This window comes from Daphnia pulex, chromosome 9 (genome assembly GCF_021134715.1).
Source record: "Daphnia pulex isolate KAP4 chromosome 9, ASM2113471v1".
NCBI classification, from domain to species: Eukaryota; Metazoa; Arthropoda; class Branchiopoda; order Diplostraca; family Daphniidae; genus Daphnia; species Daphnia pulex.
In genome coordinates, this window is record NC_060025.1 from 9506044 (window position 1) to 9529550 (window position 23507).

General features: G+C 40.4%; 4 protein-coding genes across 5 annotated transcripts; 1 reads left to right on the forward strand and 3 right to left on the reverse strand.

Moving 5' to 3' along the window:
• Nucleotides 1-164: 164 nt before the first annotated feature.
• On the reverse strand, nucleotides 165-16779 carry LOC124203043 (chondroitin sulfate N-acetylgalactosaminyltransferase 1-like). Its single transcript, XM_046599618.1, has 9 exons — nucleotides 16554-16779; nucleotides 16141-16251; nucleotides 15982-16067; nucleotides 15241-15918; nucleotides 15054-15177; nucleotides 14848-14987; nucleotides 14765-14778; nucleotides 14480-14700; nucleotides 165-353 (listed from the first exon to the last, which is right to left on the reverse strand). The coding sequence occupies exons 1-9, from the start codon at nucleotides 16705-16707 to the stop codon at nucleotides 274-276; spliced, it is 1608 nt and encodes a 535-aa protein (XP_046455574.1). The 5' UTR covers nucleotides 16708-16779; the 3' UTR covers nucleotides 165-273.
• On the forward strand, nucleotides 359-3395 carry LOC124203042 (myosin-11-like). The gene is made up of 2 exons (XM_046599617.1): nucleotides 359-2962; nucleotides 3026-3395. Exons 1-2 carry the CDS (start codon nucleotides 799-801, stop codon nucleotides 3385-3387), a joined length of 2526 nt encoding a protein of 841 aa, XP_046455573.1. The 5' UTR covers nucleotides 359-798; the 3' UTR covers nucleotides 3388-3395.
• Nucleotides 16780-19490: 2711 nt separating the features above from the next.
• LOC124203044 (protein phosphatase 1K, mitochondrial-like) lies at nucleotides 19491-21360 on the reverse strand. 2 transcript variants are annotated; one of them, XM_046599621.1, is made up of 8 exons: nucleotides 21275-21353; nucleotides 20679-21120; nucleotides 20538-20614; nucleotides 20360-20443; nucleotides 20225-20292; nucleotides 20078-20159; nucleotides 19818-20013; nucleotides 19491-19731 (listed from the first exon to the last, which is right to left on the reverse strand). In XM_046599621.1, the coding sequence occupies exons 2-8, from the start codon at nucleotides 20800-20802 to the stop codon at nucleotides 19658-19660; spliced, it is 705 nt and encodes a 234-aa protein (XP_046455577.1). In that variant the 5' UTR covers nucleotides 20803-21120; nucleotides 21275-21353; the 3' UTR covers nucleotides 19491-19657. The 2 variants fall into 2 exon arrangements, with proteins under 2 accessions (XP_046455577.1, XP_046455576.1); XM_046599620.1 differs by having other exon boundaries at nucleotides 20679-21360.
• A 58-nt stretch (nucleotides 21361-21418) lies between these two features.
• LOC124203045 lies at nucleotides 21419-23430 on the reverse strand. Its single transcript, XM_046599622.1, has 5 exons — nucleotides 23151-23430; nucleotides 22438-22762; nucleotides 22126-22378; nucleotides 21813-22056; nucleotides 21419-21749 (listed from the first exon to the last, which is right to left on the reverse strand). The coding sequence occupies exons 1-5, from the start codon at nucleotides 23305-23307 to the stop codon at nucleotides 21736-21738; spliced, it is 993 nt and encodes a 330-aa protein (XP_046455578.1). The 5' UTR covers nucleotides 23308-23430; the 3' UTR covers nucleotides 21419-21735.
• Nucleotides 23431-23507: the final 77 nt, after the last annotated feature.

Consider the following 23507-nt stretch of genomic DNA (forward strand, 5'->3'; position numbering starts at 1 on the left):
CGATTACGATTAATCGATATCTAACAAACTTGCACAGATTACAAAGCTCGTATGTCAACCGGTTCGTGAGGTGCTGAGGTCCGTGTCGTGTCAGTTTACCGGTCATAAAATACTTTACTAGAATTAATAATTTAAAAAAAAATAATTGAAATGAAATTCTGACAGATGATAAAACAGTTTAATGAAATACGTTTAATTACGCGACTTATTATGAGTCATACCAACGAGTATACATTTAAAAAAATGAGCATTATTTATGTGAATTTCTTTTTGTTAAATCTCTGGTTCGGATAGGTGATGATGTGATTGTCCGTCGACGGAAAACAATAATAGCGCCAACTGATCGTAAGAAGTGTAATGTTAATTCACAGCATATGGCAAAGCCATTGACAAGTTCTCACACTTGTTGATGCGTTTACCATACGCACCTTCTTAATTACTTTAACAGGCATGGCTACCATCAGACAAGCCATCGCTCATCATCCCGTATATAAATCGGACATTCGATCTATTTGAGGTCTCGATTGTACGGTCACTCGCTTATGCTTGTAATCGTGTTACAGTTGTCTTGGTTGATTCTCAATACACCTTTAACCGCACCTCTCGTGTTTGACTCTTGTGACTCATCATCACAAATTGGTGAACGTGCCAGTTTGGACTTCAAGACCTGCCGTGAGTCAACGAGAAGGAACATCGCCCCCAGCTGCCACACCACCTAGGACCAGACGACCAGACAACCCACAACGAGATCATCTACATCGAGGAAGGAAACATCAATTTTCTCAAAACTGTAAGTGAATGACGAATCCTCAAACAACAATTAGCGACACTTCGTTTACAGCTATTAATGAGTCTTTAATTGATGAGATAGACCTAGAAGAAGACGCGTACGTAAATTCCTTAGCTGATAGTGTACTAAAAGTTAGAAACAATTTTGTTACCCATTGGTCAAATTTAATAAGTCTTTGTAAAAGTAATATAGATGAAACCTCAGATAAACGCTTAACACGAAGTAGTTATATTGCAAAAAGAAAGGAAGTCACAGGTCAAGTTTATCATTTTTTGAAACAGTATACATTTGAATTGCATAAGAAGGAGTTTGGAAGTTCAGTCTATCTTACCGGCGAGGCTAAAGAAAAAGTTTTAGAAAAATTAGGGACATATTTCGTAGAATTAAAAGCAGACCCCAATAAATTTAACCCTTTGTTACAAAATGTTAGAGAAGCTCATAGTCGAGAAGTAGATTTTCGGAATAAAGCATTTAAAATATTTAAGAGGGAACTTCTTTTCAAACAATTAGCATTAGATGAGTATGCAAAGAATCTTGAACAAGACGTAGCGAACGAAACGAAAAAGACTGAAAAAGAGGTAGATAAAGTAAGGAGAGAATTTTCAAAGAAAGTAGCCGATTCTTATCTAGAAAACACCCGTTTAACAGCAGAAGTAGAAACATTAACCCGAACAAATTTTAAACAAGCAACTTTAATAGCAGATTTTAATAATAGACCCAAAGAAAGTCAGGCAAGCGATGAGAGTAAAACATTTTTGACAGAATATGAGACAGCTAAAACCGATCTAGAAAAAGCTAAGAGCGAAATCATAGGACAGAACGACTGCATAAATGATTTAAGGGATTCTCTATCACAACTTAAGGAAGACACTGAAGATAAAATAAAACAACTAAACCATAGCTACAATCTATTAGACAACGCACACGAAGCTTTGAAGAACGCAAGTAAATTAACAGAAGACGACGTAACAACACTTACAAATAAAAACCAAGAACTATCTCAGAAGCTAGACACCTTGCAAATTGAAGCCAACTCCAAAGAAGCAAGCATAAAAATTTTGAAAACAACCAAACGAGACTTATCCAATAAAATCTCTGACCTCGAACAAGAAATTAAAGCTAAAGATTTATACATTCAAAAACATTTGAAATCGACTTTAGTAGCAGATACGCAAACCCATTCAAAGCCCACTCAAACAACTAATATTATAACCATGACGTTAGGCAATAGTAATGAAGATGCACCAATAACTAAGAGCCATTTACGTGAATTATATTCACAGGACGAACGGAAATCTATTCCGATTTTTAAAGGCAAAAGAGGAGAGCAGTTAGTTAATAATTGGTTAAAAGATGCGGAAAGAGTCGCACAAAGCGCAGGGTGGGAGAAGAAAGATAAAATAAAATATTTTTCAGATAGACTAAGAGGAGATGCTGCGGATTGGCATAGTGATTATATGGAAAGAGCACAAGATGAGGAAGATTACGATGCATGGGAAAAAGCTTTAATAAATAGATTTCTTACAGAAACAGAGTTAGAAAATTTAAGAAAACAATTAAACGAGCTTCGGCAGACCCCCGATCAAAGCACACAAACTTTCGTTAGTAGAATTAATCAGTTATATGACATCATTCATGGAAAAGAAATTACATTAGGTGACAAAGCGACGAACGAAGCTAAGGCATTAGCAATATCTCTGAGTCAAATGAGAGGCGAAGCTAAACAAAAAATTCTTTTAAAGGGTCTCTTGCCTAAAATATTGAAAATAGTTTGGAGCCGCATGGATGTTGATAGTGCTTACGAAGACGTATGCGAAAACGCCTACGCCGCAGAAACTTTAGTTAATAGAATGGAACAGAATGAAGATAAGAGTTTAAAGGCCACTATAGCAGGTATCTCTGCACACGATAACGAGCAAGATATAGAGATCTTGCGGCAGAAAACAAAGATTGTTCATTTAGAGAAACAGTTAGCCGGTCTAACTATCGGTAAAAATGCTCCACAGGAAAACAACGAGATTGATTTTCCCTCAATAGCAGTTGCCGACGCCTTTAACAGACACAGATCACCTTCCGGCGATCGTAGACGGTCCAATTCGGAAAATCGGATCCGTTTTCAGCACCCCCCAAGCCGCCAACACAGCGCGGATAGAAATATTCCTCGATCTAGAGGTACGAATAATCAACACCATAGATCACGTAGTTCTAGTGGTAACAGATATAATGATACACTAGATAACCGTCCGAGAAGAGAGCCAACTCCACCACCACAAAATTATTCAAACAGATCACAAGGACAATTTCAGCGTCCCCAAAATTTTAATCCTATGTTTAATCCTCGTCGTAGATTTCAGAATTTAAGTGAATATCCCCAACATTTTCGAAACCAAACGTTTCGTGCCCATCAGGTACCGCGCCAGAATAACTTCGTTACCTCAGGTCCCCCTGGAGCTAGGCCACAGCATAACGCTTGGTATAACCCAGCCCAAGGATTTAGAAATAAGAGACATATAGAGTGTTATGCTTGTGGAAAGCGAGGACACTACGCGCGAGAATGTCGCAGCGTGCCCCCGCCCCCGTCAACAGAACAGCAGTAGGTTTATCGAGTAACAGTGTTGTAAATATAAATATACCCGTAATATGTAGCGTTACGCAGTTAATGCGTATACCAGTGAGTTTTTCTGGTCTAAAGACACAAGCTTTAGTAGATACAGGTGCTTCAGCTAGTTTCCTTGCACATCGACTACTTATAAATGTACCCTATGGAGAAGTTAAAGAAATAAATACCGCCAACGACAGCACACAGCTTTTTAGAACAGTATCAGGAGAGTTAGTCAAACCACGAGGATGCTACGAGCTAAATATTAGACTAGCTCGTAGACACTCGTTTAAACATCCATTTTATGTAATGTCAGAGTTAGAAGAAGGATGTATTTTAGGTTACGATTTCTTGGCAACTAACGAAATAATAATAAATCCTAGTGAACGATCGATTAGCTATAAACAAGACAACGAGTTAAAGAAACTTATAATACCGCCATTACAGATTAACTCAATTAGCATAGTTGATCCACCCCAATTTAATTTAGAAGGCATACCAACAACACACAGGGAAAATTTAAAGAACCTTTTAATTTCAAATTTTTCGCTTTTTACTGAGAATTTAAATGAGCTAGGAAAAGCAAAATCAGTCAAGCACCTTATACGTACAACCAAGCTTCCGAACGTTATGCCTATGAGGAGAACGCCTGAAAGGCTACGACTTGTTGTAAAAAAACAAATAGAAGACATGTTAAAACATAATATAATTAGGCCCAGTACAAGCCCTTTTGCATCACCGATTCTTTTAGTAGCTAAAAAAGAAGAAGGGCAGATGAGATTTTGCGTGGATTATCGTGAGTTAAACAGTGTAACCATAAAAGACAGGTACCCCATACCAAACATTCAGCTAATTATTGATAGTCTACACGGTGCCAGGTATTTCTCGACTCTGGATTTGCTCAGTGGATACTGGCAAATCGAGATCGAAGAAAAACATAAATATAAAACAGCTTTTATTTGTGAGTATGGCTTGTATGAATTTAACTGTATGCCATTTGGTTTGTGCAACGCACCAGGCACATTCCAAAGAGAAATGAACAATGTATTAAAGGACGTGCTGTACGAATTTACACTTGTTTACCTTGACGACATCATCGTTTTCAGTAAAACGCTTGATGACCACATAAAACATTTGAAAATTATTTTTAAGCTTCTGGCAAATGAAGGATTAAAATTAAAATTAAGTAAGTGCGATTTTTTCAAAACAAAAATTAAATACTTAGGTCACGTGATTACAGTAAATGGTTTTCATCCAGACAATAAGAAGATTACTTCAATTCTAAACTACCCCGAACCACAAAACGTAAAGCAACTACTCTCGTTTTTAGGATTAGTTAATTATTATCGAAAATTCGTTCGAAGTTACGCAGAGATAGCGCATTATTTAACAGAACTGACAAAGAAATCATCGACTTGGATTTGGGAAGAAAACGAAAGGGACGCCTTTCGACGTATCAAGAATTCGCTAACCAACAATCCACTCTTAAGGTATCCAGATTTCACCAGGGAATTCTTGGTATACACAGATGCCTCAGGATACGGGATTGGAGCTGTGTTAGCACAGATACAGAACATACCCCCCTCAGAATCAGATCCAACACAGGCCCACGGAGAACAGGAAGTAGTTATAGCTTATGCGTCAAGACATTTAAATGAAAGAGAACGAAATTGGAATGTATCAGAAAAAGAATGTTTAGCGATTGTTTATGCATTAGAGCAGTTTAGACCATACTTATACGGAAGAAGTTTTAAAGTATACACAGATCACAAACCATTGGAGACATTAATGAAGAAGAAAGATCCGCATGGCAGATTAGCTCGTTGGTCGTATGAAATGCAATCATACGATATGATAGTCCTACATCGTCCTGGCCAGGAAAATCAAAATGCCGATGCATTAAGTAGGACTCCATTACCATCAATAGGATCGATAATATTAGTAAAAGAAGAAAAGGTTCAAAATGATATAATATTAGCACAGAGAAATGATAATTATTGTAAAGAAATAATACAGAGACTAGAAGAAAGCAATAAGAAAGAATGTAATGAATTCCGTTTCAATAATGAAGGTATTTTAATAACAAATGAAGGGAAAATAGTTGTGCCTAAAGAGAAAATTAATGAAATTTTAGAATTGAATCATGATCATATTTTAGCAGGGCATTTAGGGATAGCAAAGACGCTAGCGAGAGTAAAACGCCAATTCGTTTGGCCCGGACTAGGCAAAGACGTTACTGAATATGTAAACAATTGTATTGCATGTGCAAAACGTAAGGCCTATGGGTCGACTAAAGCCCCACTTAAGCCATTGCCTTTAGTAGCAAACATTTGGGAACAAGTCGCAATGGACATAGTAGGGCCGGTTACGGAAAGTAGTGAAGGAAACAAATATATTTTAGTTTTGTCTGATTACGCAAGTAGATATGTAATGACCATACCAATGAAAGACCAGAAAGCGCATACGATAGCAGAACATTTAGTCAAAAAAGTCTATACAAAATTCGGTCCTCCAGCAAGAGTATTGACAGATAAAGGAACTAATTTTCTTTCAAAACTCATTTCAAAAATATGCATTCTTTTTAAAATTAAGCAAATTAAAACTACAAGTTACCACCCGCAGACGGATGGACTAGTGGAAAGATTCAACAGGACTCTGTGCGATATGCTCGCATGTTATGTGAACGATGAACCAGAGTCATGGGATAAATATCTCGACTTTGTAACTTTCGCATATAACACTGCAAAGCAAACTAGTACAGACTGTTGCCCTTTCTATCTATTTTTTAAACGCGAAGCAGTAGTGCCAAGCGATATTTCTATCAATGATGACATAGACGTTTTTGAAGATGATGCAGATGAATACGATAAACAATGGAAAAGAGCTCTAAAACGTTCGAAAGAGCGATTAGAGAAAGTTCAATCAAAGCAAAAACGGCTATATGACAAAGGTAGTAAATTAGTTAAGTATAACGTGAACGATCACGTACTTTTAAAAGCCCATTCTACCCCAGGAAAATTTAATAATAGATGGTTAGGACCGTATAAAATAAACAGAAAAATATCGGATCTTAACTATGAAATTATCAAAATAACAGACGAAATAAATAACTCCGAGGACGAAGGGAAATATATAGTACATGTAAATAGGTTAAAATTAGTAACCAGCACTCCCAATAATATAACTAGCCCTAACCCAATAATTATTAAGAAAAGACGTAACACCATTAAGAAGATACAAACTAAAGTAGGAAAGAAAAGAGGTAGGCCTCCAAAAGTAAAAGAAGTCGTAACAGCGACAAAAAGAAGAGGTAGACCTCCGAAGATAACAGGGGTTGTAATTCCCCCACAACCAAAACGTGGAGGTAGACCCCCAAACCAGCCAAGAATTACAGATCAGGAATTACCTAATAACAACCCCGTAATTCCACCGACACAAATACGTGTGTCACATAGATATCCACTTAGAAATAGAAATTAAAGCTTAACAAACAGTAATCGTATTTTGTTTTTCCAAATTAGATGGGAAACAACGCTGTTCTTATCACAGCATGCTACTTGTCGATTGTCTTTACGCCTATTTTGACGCTTAATATTCAAATTTGCGACTGCTCGAAACCAGTCACGAGAGGTCTGCTTGACCTTACAGACCCAGATTATTGTTTCAAAAATCACACTGATAAAGAGGATGAACAGAAAGTTATGAGCAAATTAGTAACCTATTATGTGGCTACTAAAATACAAACAGACCTGCGAGTAGAAGGACTCGTATGCTCGCAATGGATAGAAACGAAAAAGATCACAGGATCATTTTGGGTAGGATCATATGACACGGAGCATTTTCACACGACGAAAGAGGTCAGTCCCCAAGAATGTTGGGAAATGAAATCGCTATTAAACTGCGCAGGAAATAAGAATATAGTTAACGGAAAAACATATAGTTATAGACAAAAACCAGTAGGTGAAGGAAAATGGATGTCAATAAAAGAATATTCAGTAGTGAATTGTTTAGCCCAAGACATTGAGATTAGACAAGAGTCCACCGATGGACCACTTCTATCACCATTTGGATCGCATAACGTATCGTTGAAAAACGAACACCTTATCGTTAACCACAATACTATTGTGTGGCGCATACCAAACGTTCCTACAACAGTCGAGGTAAAATGTCAAGAAAAGAAACAATTTAAGGGAACAGGTAAAATATCTCTCATTAAAATAGACAGAAACCCAAGATTAAAACAGATAAAGACAGGTAGAATATTAGATACCGAAAAACAAGTTGAAATTTTATTTGGTCCCGAAAAAGTCAACCTTTGCGCCGGTATGTCTAATTCTTACAAAATAATTGGCATACCGGATACCCACATAGTTTTTGAAGACGAGATCGAAAAATTCTTCTTAACAAACCCAACGTCAAAAACTCGACACACAAGACAGCTCCAACAAATTAACAACGAAAATAGCCACGTGTTTGCATGGGGACACCTTAATCCCCTTGCATCATTTCCACCCACCGAGTTCGACGAGAAATATGAAGACAAAAGATACGTGGTAACAACTTCTGACATCGAAAATCATCTGTTCCTGATGCCTCGAGTTCCGATCAACAAAACTACATGGAGCGAGCTAGGAATCTGGCCGAAAACACAGCAGCTTTTCGAATTTTCCACGGACTATTCAATTCGTTTTACAACAAATGGAACCAGTTACTGTCTGACAGTAAACAACCCAAACCACCTGCTCTTCAAAGATTGTTCGATACCCCACTCGACTTGGATCTATGATGACTACCGAATGTACATCATGGAAACGCAATCGAAAGGATGTCTTACAGCAGTCAAGGACCAGGTGTCACTTGAACCTTGTGAAATGGAGCCCCATTCAATCAAGCAGATGTGGAGATTTGATCAACGTAATACGGACTACAACCTACGTCAAGCATATCCAAACATCACAATAGAAGAATGGGAATTCGTCCACGAAGAATTCAGAAGCAGCCCTGCGGAAAACCTATTAAATATAGACCATATATTTAATTGGGGACAACTTATGAATAAAAACAAAAATGGAAAAACGCCGATGTGTATGAACAATATACACGGAAAATTAAACATCTCTATGGAGCCATGTCAATCACCAGGAGACCCGATGCAGTTTCCAGATCAACTGTTTGAATACGACATCGACTATACCATCAGGAAGTTCGACACCAATCATTGTTTAAGAATAAACGAAAAGAACGCAGTGCTCGAGCAATGCAACCCAGATAGTATGAGATGGGGAGCCAACGAGATAACTGGACAATTAATGGATGTGAACTCAATCAAATGCATTGAATTTCACCAAGGAAAGTTAAGATTAGGATTATGCAACGATGACCAGAAACCCAGACATCAGAAATGGAAATTCGAAGCATACAACCCTAATCTAATAAATTCCAAAGAGCATCCCAGCTTAATACCTTCCAGGATTCTCGAGTGGCATAAAAACTTTTCCATTCATGATATGCCATTCCCGACGATGCCGCCAATCTTCCAGAATCGAAATAACATGAGCCTCATTGAAGATGAAACGTTACCAGAAACAACGCCAGTTCCAGATACAACAACGGAGACCAACAAAGAAGAAACAACGCCAGTTCCAGATACAAAAACAGAGACCAACAAAGAAGAGTACCCTGAAATATTGGAGATAAAAGCCGTAGAAACACCGATCATAAATGAAACCAAAGTTGCAGCAGCGTCACAAATCAAACAACAAAATCTAGGGAATATTCAACAGAAAAATCTAACAACAGTCCTCGCAGGCGAAATAGCGAGGCTAGATGCAGGAATCAATAATAATTCAAGCAACCCGCCAACGATGAACCCAACAAGACCTACAGATCCTCCAGTACCTGCACCGACAAAACCTGCATCAAAAGTGACATCAACAACAACAACTACAACAACAACCAAAACAACAACGACATCGACGACAACTTCAACTTCAAAACCCATACCTTTAACCGAACCAACAAAACCACCTGTACCACGCCCACGTAATTCTACACAAACCAACACTCCACCCCAAACAAAAACAAGTCCCAACCAAAAAGTTACGAAACAACCCTTACCCTTACCTCTTCCCACCAGAACCATCATACCTCACCAAAACGATTCCAAAACTATACCTATACCAACAAAAGCCACATTACCTTACCTGAACGACTCAACCGACAAAAGCAAAAACACCACACAAAATAAACCAACAACAGCAAACAAAGAAGAAATCAGCGAGATCATCAAACCCATCATCCAATCCTTCCACGAGCAATATAAGCAGAGCATCGAGATTCAACACGAAAATGAGCTGGCAAGAGAGATACGACAAATATACTGCCAGGTGTCTGTGCTGAGAAGATTGCAAGCCATGACACTGTCTCAAACAAATGGAATTCTAGCCGCAGCAGCATTGGAATTACCAACTTGTTCACGACTGCAAGGACTCGGACAATCTCTACTTCTACAGGAATGCGAGAAGAAACAAGTTACAGTCGGAGCAATAGAAACGAAATGTGGATTCCAGCCATACACGGTTTACAAAAATAACAACTATACAATTGGAACAGATGGATGGTCAATCCACCCATTTTCCAATTGTTTTTGGAAAACAAACCTTGTCAATCTAAACGGAAAAACATTTCACTGGGAACACAATACAACCCACGCCGATTGGACGGAGCAAACGCCGAATATACACACACCAAATTTAAATCTTGTATCGCAGTTTGAAGAGCTCTCCCTTAACGATTTTAACTACGCTTTAAAAGGACACCCAGCTCATTCAGTAACAGACTTAGAACGACTCAATGTTTTAAACGAATTGATAGGTAGGATAGAGGAAACGCACGACAATTCGTTAGCTGGAATGATAATGTCAGAGAAACAGGATACGAAAATTGGAGACATGTACTCTTGGACAGATTATCTAAAAATTATCGTTTTTACTACGATAGGATTTATAATGTTTACCCTAGTCGCGTATATTTTTGCACGAGTCAACCCTTTACCAGCCATAATAGATTCGTTTCAACAACGCCGAAATCGCCGTGCAGCAGTAGAAATACCAATAGAGCAGAGTCATCACATGGCATATGCCACAAACCATCCAGTTATAATGCCAGGAAATATGTATCCATATGTTATGCCACCAAGTGCGCCTGTCGAATCAATAAGCCGAGCAAATAGTTTCCTTAATCAAATTCATCTGTAACTGCTGACAATTGCAACATACTTATCGCCGCATGGAGTAGAGTAGAAATGCTTTGAATAACTATATACAAAAATATGTTTAAAAAAAAAAAAAAAAAAACCACCTTCTAATATCCAAAACACCATATCATCATAGAAAAAAAGAAAAGAAAAAATGAACCAAGAGGATTTTGCAACGACCCCCTCGGAACGTCAACGGATTTGGACCTTTAGCACTACCCACATGAGTAGGAGAAATGCTTTTCCTCCCAACCGGAAACATGGAATTGAAAAAACCACCCCGAAGATTCACGAACTGGTTTTGATGGACAGTCACACCGAGCTGAAGTATTGGCTTACGCGACACCCAAAGGACATTGAGAACAGCTATCGACAAAAAACGCCTCTTCTGGTAGCTATCAAACATAATTCGTACAAATGTTTCAAGATTCTCCTAGAACACGATGCAGACGTCGAAAAAAGTAACTCAAAGAATGAAACGGCGTTAGTGACCGCGGTACGATTACACCGAATTAACATGATTGAAGACTTGATCTACAAGGGCGCCACAATCTACAGCGGAGATCGATTGGCTAGAACAATCACAGAAATACTCATCTCACGGGATGACGTAAATAGTATACGGTTCGTCCATATTTACAAGAAAAACCTTTTAGAGCACGATCTGGTTAATCAGGAATTTCCTTTGACTTTGGCAATAAGCCATCAGGCTAGGAATTGTATCGATTACATCCTCAGCCAAAACCCAAAAGTCGAGTCATTTCTAATCAACAGAAAATTCAGCTGCCCCATTTCAGTGGCTATAAGAAGAAACGACATCGAAACCATAAGGGCTCTAGTAGAGCTAGACAGATTCCAGCACATTGTCAACACAAAAGTGCATAAATCTCTTTCTTATATCCATCTAGCAGTGGAAAAAAACCGCCATGAAATTGCCGACATCCTACTATACCACGGAGCACACGTAAATCTACAGGACAATAACGGAAACACGCCCGCGCACTTCGTGAACGATATACCTACGTTAAGGGTATTGATTTCTCACGGAGCCCGCCTGGAACTTGGAAATCGTAACCACGAAACTCCAATCATGGCCGCAGAAAAAGATGGCAGGAATGCCGTCTATCAATATTTACGCCTCTACAACCATGAAAATAGGAAAAAGGCCTATAAAACACTCGACACTAGATTTTATTACAATAATTCTGACAGAATCGAGAAAGCGATAGCAGCCATGAACATAATGTCGGACGAGACCTCCCAAAAAGGAAACTACGAGGATATGCCAGACTTGGAAGAAGGACCGCCAATTAAGCACATCCCTATTCCGCCACGAAAAATCAACGAGAACATCTACCCTACAAGAACCGAAATGTCACGCCTAGACGACGGTGCACCAAGTCTCAAATTACGAAATTTTAAACGCCTAATAGACAAAGCGAAATCAAAACTACCCCCACCACCTGGATACCGACGGGACTATTCTTTGATAACAAGCGAATCAGACAGCGACGTCGAGAAAAACATTATTGCCGACAACAAAATAACGCCTTCCGAGAATGAAGATGACGACGATCTAAACGAATTGGAATAAAGAAATTGAAAAAAAAAATTATAATAAAAAGAGACAATGGTAGCAGAGCGCTGTAGTAATCACCAGTAGCAGCTAATAGTTGTTTACAAACAACAAAAAAGAAAAACCAAAAAAAAAAAAGCCAATAACATTTAATGCTTAAAAAAAAAATAATAAAAAAAATAAAGAAAGATGCTAATTAGCCAATAAATCGTAGTTACCAATTTTTTAGTCATTGCCTTGACATAGCATCACTAATGAATCGATTTTACCCAAGCAGCTTACATGGACGCCAACGCAAAAGTGCTAAAGAGAACGTTCGCGTTAGTAGCTGATAGAAAAGAAAAGACCGTGGTACTCCTGGACGTAGAAGCAAGAGTAAGGAAAATACCAGCGGAAGTAATTAGCAGCAGCAGCGAAACTGTAGTGTTTCAAACAGAAAGGAGATTTATTAACAACAAAGAACAAATCGACCTCGAAGCAGATTCACTAATAACACTTCACGAAGCGGATCCGGAAGATGAAGATCCACTACACAGCGACGATCTTTACTACGATGACATAAGTTCAATCGATAGCGGATCGACGGAGCCGAACCCTGATCTACCACTAAACTTCGCCTCGGACGAAAAAGCAGTTTCCCCCCTTCCACCAGGACTCCCCAACAACGAATGCAGCGGGGAAGCTGAGCAGATGTACGCTCACCCAATTCTTCTCCAAAGCGAGGAGGAGTATCAGCAAAACAGGAAGGACCTCATCAACCAATACAACCGCGACAGCCGTGAACTATATCGACGTTTTTACTCCCAGGCCCAGCAACTGAAGCAAGCACGAAAAAGAATTTATTCATCTTAACTACTTTACTCTTCGACTTAGCTACTGTCTTTGACAGTGACTAATGACTTTGACGTCATTAAAAAAAAAAAAAAAAAAGGAAAATATATAGATTCATCTTGTCTGCACCTTCTTTAAGTTAGTTACCACCCCAACTTCTCTCTTGCGATCTTTTTCGACTATCTACTATAAATATCGCTGTAAAATCTTTCCTTTCTTCACTTCGCTACCACATATTTTATCCTGTTCATCATGGCCGGACGTGGTCGACTTCTTCTTGGACCTGACTTCATCCACGACGAAGTGGAACTCACTACGCCACCAGTAGTTGGCCGAGTAATTGAATGGCCTCTTCCTAGGACCGAATACCGGAGTTATCCGTCTGATGACTTACAAACTTCACCGTCTCCATCGAACGATCCGGAGCCGGAACCTGGGACATCGACTTCGTACACTTCTCCTGACGACCAGAAAACACGGGGCGTTAAGCGGCCGTCTACAGCACGCTCTTCTAAATTTAAATACAACCGCGTTGTATTTTCGCCTCCCCCCTATTCATCAGACGACGACGATGAACCTTCCCCGGTTCCGATTTCGAAAAATAGGACTCGACAGGTCATAGCAGTGGTCCCCTCCATAAGACCACAGGCTCCACGACCCGTTTCCACCACCGTCCAGACGCCGGAGCAACAGCCTGCCGCCCCTGCCGGCCCAGCAGCTCCCCAGACTAACACTCGTCCGACGCCCGAGAACAATCCGGCCCTTGCGCTGGAACAACTGAATTTAATCAAACAATTCATAATCGACCAGGAGGAACTGAAACAGCGGTATTTTTCCGCTCTCCGCAGCCTCAACCGTCGATATGGAGACGATCGTTGATTACAAACTTTTTTTTAAAAAAAAAAGGGGAGAAAAACATAACAATAATCACCAGTAGCATTGACCATTTACCTTTATGCAGATTTTTGCCACTCTTGCCTGTTTAGTGATTTTTACCATTCTTGCCTGTTTTAGTGATTACTGTGTTTAAAATCACTTTCTATTTGTTGTGCTTTTAATCTTACATGTAGTGATGCTGTGCTTTGCCAATGTTAGAAGATCACGCCCCTTCCCAGTTTGGAACATCTCCAAGCAGGGGAGGAGTGTAATGTTAATTCACAGCATATGGCAAAGCCATTGACAAGTTCTCACACTTGTTGATGCGTTTACCATACGCACCTTCTTAATTACTTTAACAGGCATGGCTACCATCAGACAAGCCATCGCTCATCATCCCGTATATAAATCGGACATTCGATCTATTTGAGGTCTCGATTGTACGGTCACTCGCTTATGCTTGTAATCGTGTTACAGTTGTCTTGGTTGATTCTCAATACACCTTTAACCGCACCTCTCGTGTTTGACTCTTGTGACTCATCATCACAGAAGCTTCATTCCTCCCTCTCGATTGGAGACAAGCCCGTCGCTGGACCGGCCCCAATGTGGTCGGGCACTTTTTAGGATGCCATAAATGAAAAATATTTTTATCCGGAGCACGAATCACACGCAAGGTGGATCGAATGTATTTGCGGTAAAGAAATAAATCCTCCCCACCCCACCCGGTCGTTTCGTCGCCACCGTGGAAACCTCCTAAATTCAGAAAATCTGACCTGTTTGAATCCAATCAAAAATAATTGCATATTAAATTACATTTTTAAATTTTATTTTGTTTACCGGTAGGTGCACACCTATAAATAAAAAATGTCACAACTGTTAATAATGTCCCTAAATTATTATTATTATTTGAATTAACTGACCATGCCAAAACCAAAGTCTCTCCAAAATCCGTAATCTTTGTGCAATGCCGGAACGACTGGCGAATCCTCTCGATGGTGAGTGTATCGTCTGGTGACATTGGGATTGTATTGACTGAAAACGATCGGAAAATAGGCTTGACCTATTTTTAAAATAATAGTAAAGATTTAGCGTTTTATAATTCTGAAAAAGGAAATGGAGCGTTTACGTTTGGGTTGGGCATTTCGTCGGCATCGCTCGATAAAAGCCGAATCAAATGCCACATCGACATCGCATAGGAAAACCAAGACATCCTCTTCAATCGGCGAACTTTCCCAATGTTCCACGCCAACCTTTATTTAAAAATAAAAATTCCATTAGCTTAATTTAAAGAAAAATAATAATTTGATTGGTACTTGTAATCCGCGGGCTCTGGAAAATGTCGTGTTGATGTTCAAAAGATGAAAATTGGAAAATCCATTGTTTTTTTCGAATGTCAGCATTTCTCGCTGGATTTCATCCCAATGCTCGTCGCCGAAAAAGACGACAGTCAAGTGGACTCGGCCTTGTCCGGCCGTGAGGACATTTTTCTGGAAACGAGTCAGGAAGGACTCGAAAGCCGACAAACGGCCCGACAGTGGGACGATGATGTTGACGATGGGCAATTGCAATTCAAGTGGCTGCTGATGTTCAAGACGGACGGCCACCAATGGAGCGTGAGGCCTCAATAAAGAGACTCTAACCAAATTGGATCGTCTGATGGAATGATTGTCGGTGGGATGAGCTGTTTGCTGTTGCTGGAACCACAACTCGTACTGGGTCCCCTCAATCGGGTCGAGCCGATAAAGTCCTTCGACGAAATCGGAGGCAACGTAACGACGCTTGTTGTTGTTGTTGTTATTATTCAAAACCGACAGAGCCGAACTGACAGCTTCTTGTAAATCTTGTCGGCGGGACCCGATGGGTCGTTCCACCACTCTCCTGCCCATTCCGGCTTCCGTCGAGTAGAAGGCTTGTAGCGTAAACAGCGAATGCGGAATAATTTCGTATTCGTTGTGCCACTTTTTACCTTTTTCTATCTCCGACTGCTCAATCTATCAATTATTAAAAGAAGTTAATAATAAGAATTATTCAAATGTTATATGACTATAGACTACCTGCTTTTGGATGTAGCTGGATGAGCACGGGAGATTGTCGTCACTGACGACACCGATACCCACAGTCGCAGCAGCCGCAATTCCATCTGCAAATATTTTTATAAAAAGGCAACGTGATGACTACCGGCAGATGTTTGGAATCATCAAAAATGAGCACACCTTGTAGTCGAAGTCGATCTTCAAGTTGACTGATGACTTGCTTCAGCTGTTGAAGTTGTCGTTGTAATTCCTCGTGAGGCGGTGCTGCAGGCTGGGTCCCGCACGGCTGAACTGTAAACGATCGGATAAAAATTTTAAAAAGTTGGACATCAACAAGGAAGAAGAAGAAGATCGAACCCCCATCCACTTCAAATAGAATTGCATCTCTATTAGACGATCTACTGCGGTGGAGGAGGTTCAACGAGTCTGTGCCGTTCGTGCTCGAAAGACGAGTCGAGATAAAAGAAACCCCACGTCCAAGAGAATGTTGTACAAGTTATAAAATAAAAAGAATTCCATCCAGCCATCCAGACAGGGATGTAACTCGAGTCGTTCTCAAGGGGTGGGCTCTTGAAATGAGAGATATCGCTTACCTTCGACGGATGCAAAAGTCAAAGCAGCGGTATTGTGAACCGAATCGGCATTGCTGCTGCTGGATAGCAACGACGTCGCAAAGAGCGTCAGCACGACCAACGGTAAGGCCAGTAGGAATAAACGCAGCAAAACACGTCGAACGCTACGATTCATGGCGTTCTCATCTTTGAACGGAGCGTCCTCAGGCTCACGGAATTATTTCTCCTGATGTTTAAAAAGAATTCTCCTGTAAAAGATAACAACATGTCGTTATTTTATAGTAGCTGGTCGATCGACATCGCGGCTGAATAACATTTAAAAGCAAGACTATCTGATGGAAAAAGCCGATAAGACGCACAGATCGTTTCCTCCGACGACATTTCACGGTTGGGATTTAAAATAAAACGGATGGGAAACGGAACATTGATAACAAATCAAGGGGCTAGTAGTAGTAGAATAGAGTTTGACTATGTCTGTAAATATTGTCTCGATATAAACTCTGTCTACTACCAAAGTTGTGCGGAGAGTAGAGTAGAGCTGATTGAATTATCAGGCGGTTGCAGCCCAGTCTCCCGGGGCACATGTGCTGGCTGGCTGCTGGATAGAGTCAAAAACACCCATATAGACGACCAATCAGACGCACGAGTTTTTCCTAATAAGCAACAGCAGAGAAGGGCAGCTGGGACGAAACTTGGTCCAAGATAAACAGACACGCAGTCAAGTCGCTAGTAGCTCTTCTTTATAGTGCACAACCGCAATTTATATCCAAAGGGCTTTAGTCAACAGACGGTTAAATGAGACAACTCTCTTGTTAAAAAAAGGAATAAAAACACGCTATACCAGGAGTAGGATTTCTACGATAAGAAGCGTGTAGATACAACTGTGCGTAGTCCAACGGGACCCGAAAATGTAATCCTTCATTTTCTACGACTTCCCCGACACGAAACTTTGTCTCGTTTTCAAAAGTGAATTAGTTATAAAAGAAAAAAAGTTCTACTATACTTGCCTTAAGGTTTATCCCAAAGCTCCGAGTCAAACTGGGGAAATACAAACGCGGGCCGGAACAATATTACTGCCCAGGTTGTCTGTCGATTGCTGGAGGGGATCCAACCGTAGTGCGTGTGTGTCGCAAGTGTCTTACACAAGACGAATGTCTAGTAGTAGCTCCTTGTTTCTGTCTTGGTTGAACGACAGGACCGACACTACCCAAAAACAACCCAAAAACAACGACGTATACCCCCTAAAAAGTCGTCGCTCCTCCTTCCCAGCCAAGTCCGTCCTCCTTTTCCGCTTTTGGGTCCAGTCCTCCCTCTCCTTGCGTTCACGGCGGTATAATACTCACGCGTGCTAGTCTTTCTTCTTATTTTTCACACAGCGCACAATGGATATGAAATCAAAGACCACCCCCAGCAATCGGATACGTGTAAGTTGAAGCTCATTCCGACGTATGGACACATTGGTCCCCGTGTTTAGACGTTGAGGATATTCTTTTTCCAAAGCTTTCGGGCCAAGGGGGGGAATCCGGTTCCTGCTTGATGGGATTTTCTGACTAGCAATAGAAATATTTTAATTGTAGGCGACCTTTTGATGACTGGGCATGGAAGCCTATACAAATCACATGCGGCCAAAAACACTAAAATGTTTCGGGTTTTTATTATTTGGCGCCGTGTAATTTCAAACCGAATTATTTCCAATCGGCTCAGTTTCGAGTCGAGCCGTTACGACTTGGACATTTAAAGCTAAAAGAAAGGAATAGTCGGCCGTTTCGGGACTCGACAGGAACTCAATGCCAACAGATCAAGGATTGTCGCCCCTACACCAACCCAAAACAAATGGGATTTACCCTATAAACGACGGCAGCGCTCGTAAAAAGTGAGACAAATCGACCCCCCAAGGTAGACTCCGCTGTTAAACGCGTTCACGGACAGTTGGATTGATTTTCAAATGTAAATTTCTGGTGTGTCGATTATTTCAAGACAATCTACAAATCAAACGGAGCCATAGAAACGGCGAGGGGAGCAGCTGGGTCGTCAGTGATCGATGGTTAATGGGTGATGCGGTTAGGCGACATGGGCGACGATTCGTTGGTTATACACATTCACAAAATGTCTAGTCCTGATGCAATCAATCAACCAATCATATACAACCCGAGGCGTGGCAACCGAAAGACCCCCCCAAAACTTTTCCATCAAAGATATTTCCTTATTTTTCATTGTGTCTCTGCATATGCTGGCCGGTCGCTATCTACATTAGAGTTTAAGTACAGCGCGGTACTCGAGCACCAACGGGAGGTGGAGCATATAAGTTGCCCGGCACACACGCACACCCACCCACCACCCGGTTGAAAGGAAATGCGCGGCCCTCTTCCGACTTTACCATTTGCTTATCCTTTGACGCTTTGTTCTGACAAACGACCCAGTCATTAGCACAATCATCTATCACGATTAGAGCAAGAGTCGTGTGACACACAGAGTTAAGACCGACGACTTCTAAGGTATAATACGGTTGAAAGCAAAGTAGATCCGCCACTGGACGCCAAATAAAACACACGCCATTCTATTAAGAGCCCATTTGGCTCCTGGGCTCCTAATGCTTATCCAAAGTGGAACAAGGGCAATAATTTACAAGTGCGTCGGCGTACATAAGGCTGTGTGTGGAGGGGGGGAGATGTATACAATACACTTTGTTATCATTCCAGGGCCTGTGTGTTCCTCCCTGGCTATTTTTAAAACAGTTACCAGTACTATATGCTCACCGATTGCACCCGCTGCTGTCGTACGTTCCCCTGGCCAGCCACACTTGAACATGTTGTTTCCATCATAAATGGTTTGGGGCAGCGGGGGGGATAAAAACAAATCAATCGCTAAATTAAATAAAATGATGAGCAAATTTTTTAAAATTATTTAGTCGAGGAAGTGAGAAAATGGGAAATGGTTAAAATACGTACATTAGTTTCATTCAGGCATGAAACATTCATGTATTCACATTTCACGACGATGGGGTTTACTGTTTCAAGTCAACAGGGTTCACAAGGGTCGTAAAGGCGTGCTGCTTCCAACGGTATTGATTGGAGGCTTATTTTCGTAATAAAAACACGAGTTTTATATTGGGCGGATTGAGTGAATTAACTGAAGCGGCTGCTGACCGTCATGCTGCGGCCAAAACTGTAGAAAATGGAAGCTGATGTCGTGTTATTGCCTAAAAGTCATTTTTGAAACGAAAAGAAACAGACGAACGAGATTAAGCAATTGGAATATTAGAGAAACAAATTTGATTCGAATTACCCCAGGAGCCCAAGGGCACAACGATTGCGGTCGCATTGTCTTCAGATGAGTAATGTAAGGCTGCATCAGTTAGGCAGTGGGCGGCATCATTTGGATCTTCAGTTCGCTGGATGACGTCACAAATTTCCTGATCCGACATCACGCAATTGATTCCGTCGGTAGTCAGCACTAAAAATGCATCTCTCCCGTGCTTTATCTTGAATAACATAAGAGGGATAAATATTATAGAGCGAAAAAGAATGTTAAATCAATAAGAATACCTTAATCTTTCTCACATCAGGGACGGCAGTCACGCCAAATGGTTTCAGCTCTAGATCTCCCAGGCTTCTCGTCATCGCTAATCTAATAAAAACGCGAATAGAAAGCTATTTTACTTGGTTCAATTCGGAAAACTTGAGTTAACTAACCTTCCGTTAACCATTCCTCGGCCAACATCATCAACCACAACCTTTCCTTGAGATTGTTCAATTCGAGTCTAAATTAAAAGAATAACGTGTAATTTTAGTTCAACATGTTAAAAATTTGAGTTCAATTTTTTACACCTTTTCTGTAAGAAGGGATGGACAATGATCGGTTGTGAGACGGCGGGCCTTTCCTCCTCGACATAGCATAGCTCGGCTATCTCCCTGTAATAACAATTTAAATTAGAATAAGGGAAGATGCAAGTTTAATTTTGCTAAACGTAATGAAGAATAAATGATGTATGCCTATACTTCTTACAACATGGCCAAGATAAAGATCCATGTTCTTGTGAAGGAGTGCTACTGTAGCCGTTGTCCCTGGAACATTACTGGTGGCTACGAATACAAAATACAGAGTTCAATAGCAGCTTAACAAATACTTGGTGAATACAAACTTTACCTTTGCCGTGAAAAGCCCACCAACGAGAAAATGAGTTATTCAACTCGATGAATGCAGCATCAATTGCATGTTCAATATCATTGACACTTAATCTGTCCAACCAAAAGGTTAAATGATTCTCCATGTGACTGTAGCAGTAGTCTGCACACTCTGATCCGCCATGCCCGTCAAAGACAGAAAAGTAGAGCAGATTCGGTCTGAGCTCTTTTGCAACAAAGCGGTCCTCGTTGTAAGGCCTCCTGCCTTGAATGGAGTGTGTTCCAACTGACGAGATGAGAATTTGAGGTATGGGTTTCCCATAGTTGATGCTAGACTCGAGTTCAAGAGGCAACTCTGTCCGGCTGTCCCACGTTCCTAAAATATCGACGTTGACCGTCTTGGAAGAACCATATTTGTGCTTGGTGGTGGTGGTGGCAGAACGAGTGCTGAATCCCTTGGAGGACTGCAAGAACAACAGACGCAATTTGTTGCAATTTGCAAGGCTTTTTGATAAAAGAAAAGTTGATCTAAAATTCATATCTCTTTGAGCGTCAAATGATGAATGGAAATACACAGAATTCTAGCAGTAGAGATTTACACGAGAATTCCTCTTTTACGTTTTAATATCCCGTTTTCGCTGGTATCCTAATTTACACTCACTTGATCTTATCTCTGGTCTGTAAATGGAAAGCAAAAATGTGAACAAACAAAATAAAGAAACGCCATCTAGAGACGGAAATGTTGACTACACGTTTGGGCGGTTTGAAAGTTTGAAATGAGATTCTTCCAGTCGCTCGACCAACAGCAATGCCAGCAAGCAACTGAAGCACCTTTCGTTGTGTATTTTTCTTACGAGAATACAAAAAAAAAGTGGTGCGTTACATGAGAAATAGTTATGAAACATACACGCAGTACAATACTGAATGAGATCAGTTAAGTAAACTTGGAGAAGATAAAACTGAAGAAAAACGGGATCTCTGGATTGGTTCTCCGACATTATGAACATGAATTTTGAAAATTATTTTTTGAAGGGTTTTGCCTGGTACTTCCACGTTGCGAAACTCAAGGCGAATCTGGGCTATTTATTGGCACCTATTTTAAAATAAATGTTTTAAACAATTCAGACGTTAAATAACGAAGTGTAGTTCAACTTACGGTATCCAGCAGCAGACAGGAATCCATCCACTACGGAATTGCGACTATCCGGAATGCCAGAAGATTCTGGCGAATGAAGTTCTTTGAGTTTCTCCATCATTTTGTCTCCAGAAAAGATGGTAAAGTTGGGAACGACATCGTAAAAGGAATCATTCGAAGCAGCATCCATTTCAAGTCCATGAGACATGTAAATCACGTCAGCAGGTTTAATTCCGCCCCTCTCCAAATTTCTCAGATTAGCAGCCTATATAAACGATTATTAACATTTAGGATTAAGATCACGAATTAAAAATTGTTTATAAATGATGCCTACATAATTCGACATGCTGCCATTTAGATCCAGAGGGCAATTAACCATGTAGCCTACTTTCGCGTTGCCGATGAAATGATACATGAAAAGAAGATCGACATGGCTCGCTGGGAAATCGATAAAGTCATCGGCTGAACTGTCGTCTGATGTCATGTCACTTTCAAGACTGGAGATCGGTTCATCAGCGGCGCATTCCTGAATAAGATGGATTTCGTATTGCAGACCGCTCAAATCGTAGAGAAATTTTCTGATGGCCCTGTTATAACAATTACATTTATTATTGGTTTATTAAAATTATGTAATGTGAGAACTTACGGGACATTTTCCAAAAAAGAATTCCGCAATTTATCAAAATAACCGCTTGGAATGTTTCTGCCATTAGGGGATCTAGTTATCAGTACAACTAGAAACAAGTTGGCGAACGAGAAAATGGGGTGGAGGCGAGGCATTTTCCAGTTACCACGAACAACCCTTGGATTCAACAACTTACGGAGGCCAAAGTCATAATCATCGTCATCATCATCGTCATCATCATCGTCATCATCCACTTTTTGTTCTCCATCAACTGGGTAGAGAGAGCGCGTTAGACTTTCTGGGAGTCTTGAGATTGGGGCAGTAGATGATCCTGTGATTTCAGTCACTTAATGTTTTAAATAGACAAATAGAAACAAAAACATTATTAGGTTTACCATACATAATATCTGTTGCTATACCAATAAAAATTTCATAAATAGCTCTAACTTAGCAGATGTTTTTCAGCCTTAAATTTTGCTAAGAAGCAGGTTATAAACATTTTGAACGCCGGGAAAGAAGTTATTTGAACTAAAATAAAGAAAATAAAATGCCCTCAGCTAAACGAGTAAAAATGGTGGTGTGGTGGGAGGCATTTTATCATCGGAAAACCCATTTCGATGGAAAGTTCTAAAACGTGTGTCGATAACTCCCAATAATGCCAGGCATTCCAAATGTGCAACATGCTCCATGTAAATGATTGCATACAAACTACTAAAATCGAAAAAATAACTTACAGGCACGGTAGACGGCTAAGGTCATTTCGTGGAGGGTCTTACAGCCGGCCTCCTCTAATGCGGCATTCATGAAATCGGTTCCGGTCCAATGACTTGGGCAAGGCTCTTTTTTCTCTTTCATTTTCTTTAACAAGAATTCTTTAGTAATTTTACTCATGTTGGACACCCAGAATTGCCAACTTGACTTGTATGAAGCAGGACTGAAATAATTTCGCGACTGCTCTATCTCGTGACGAAAAACACTTTGACCGAAATGTCCCCGGATACAGTGATACACCAATACCATGCTCTCACAACTCTGCCTGAGGCAAACACGTGGTTCATTTTCTTGACCATTGGCGCCGAAATCATGCTGGC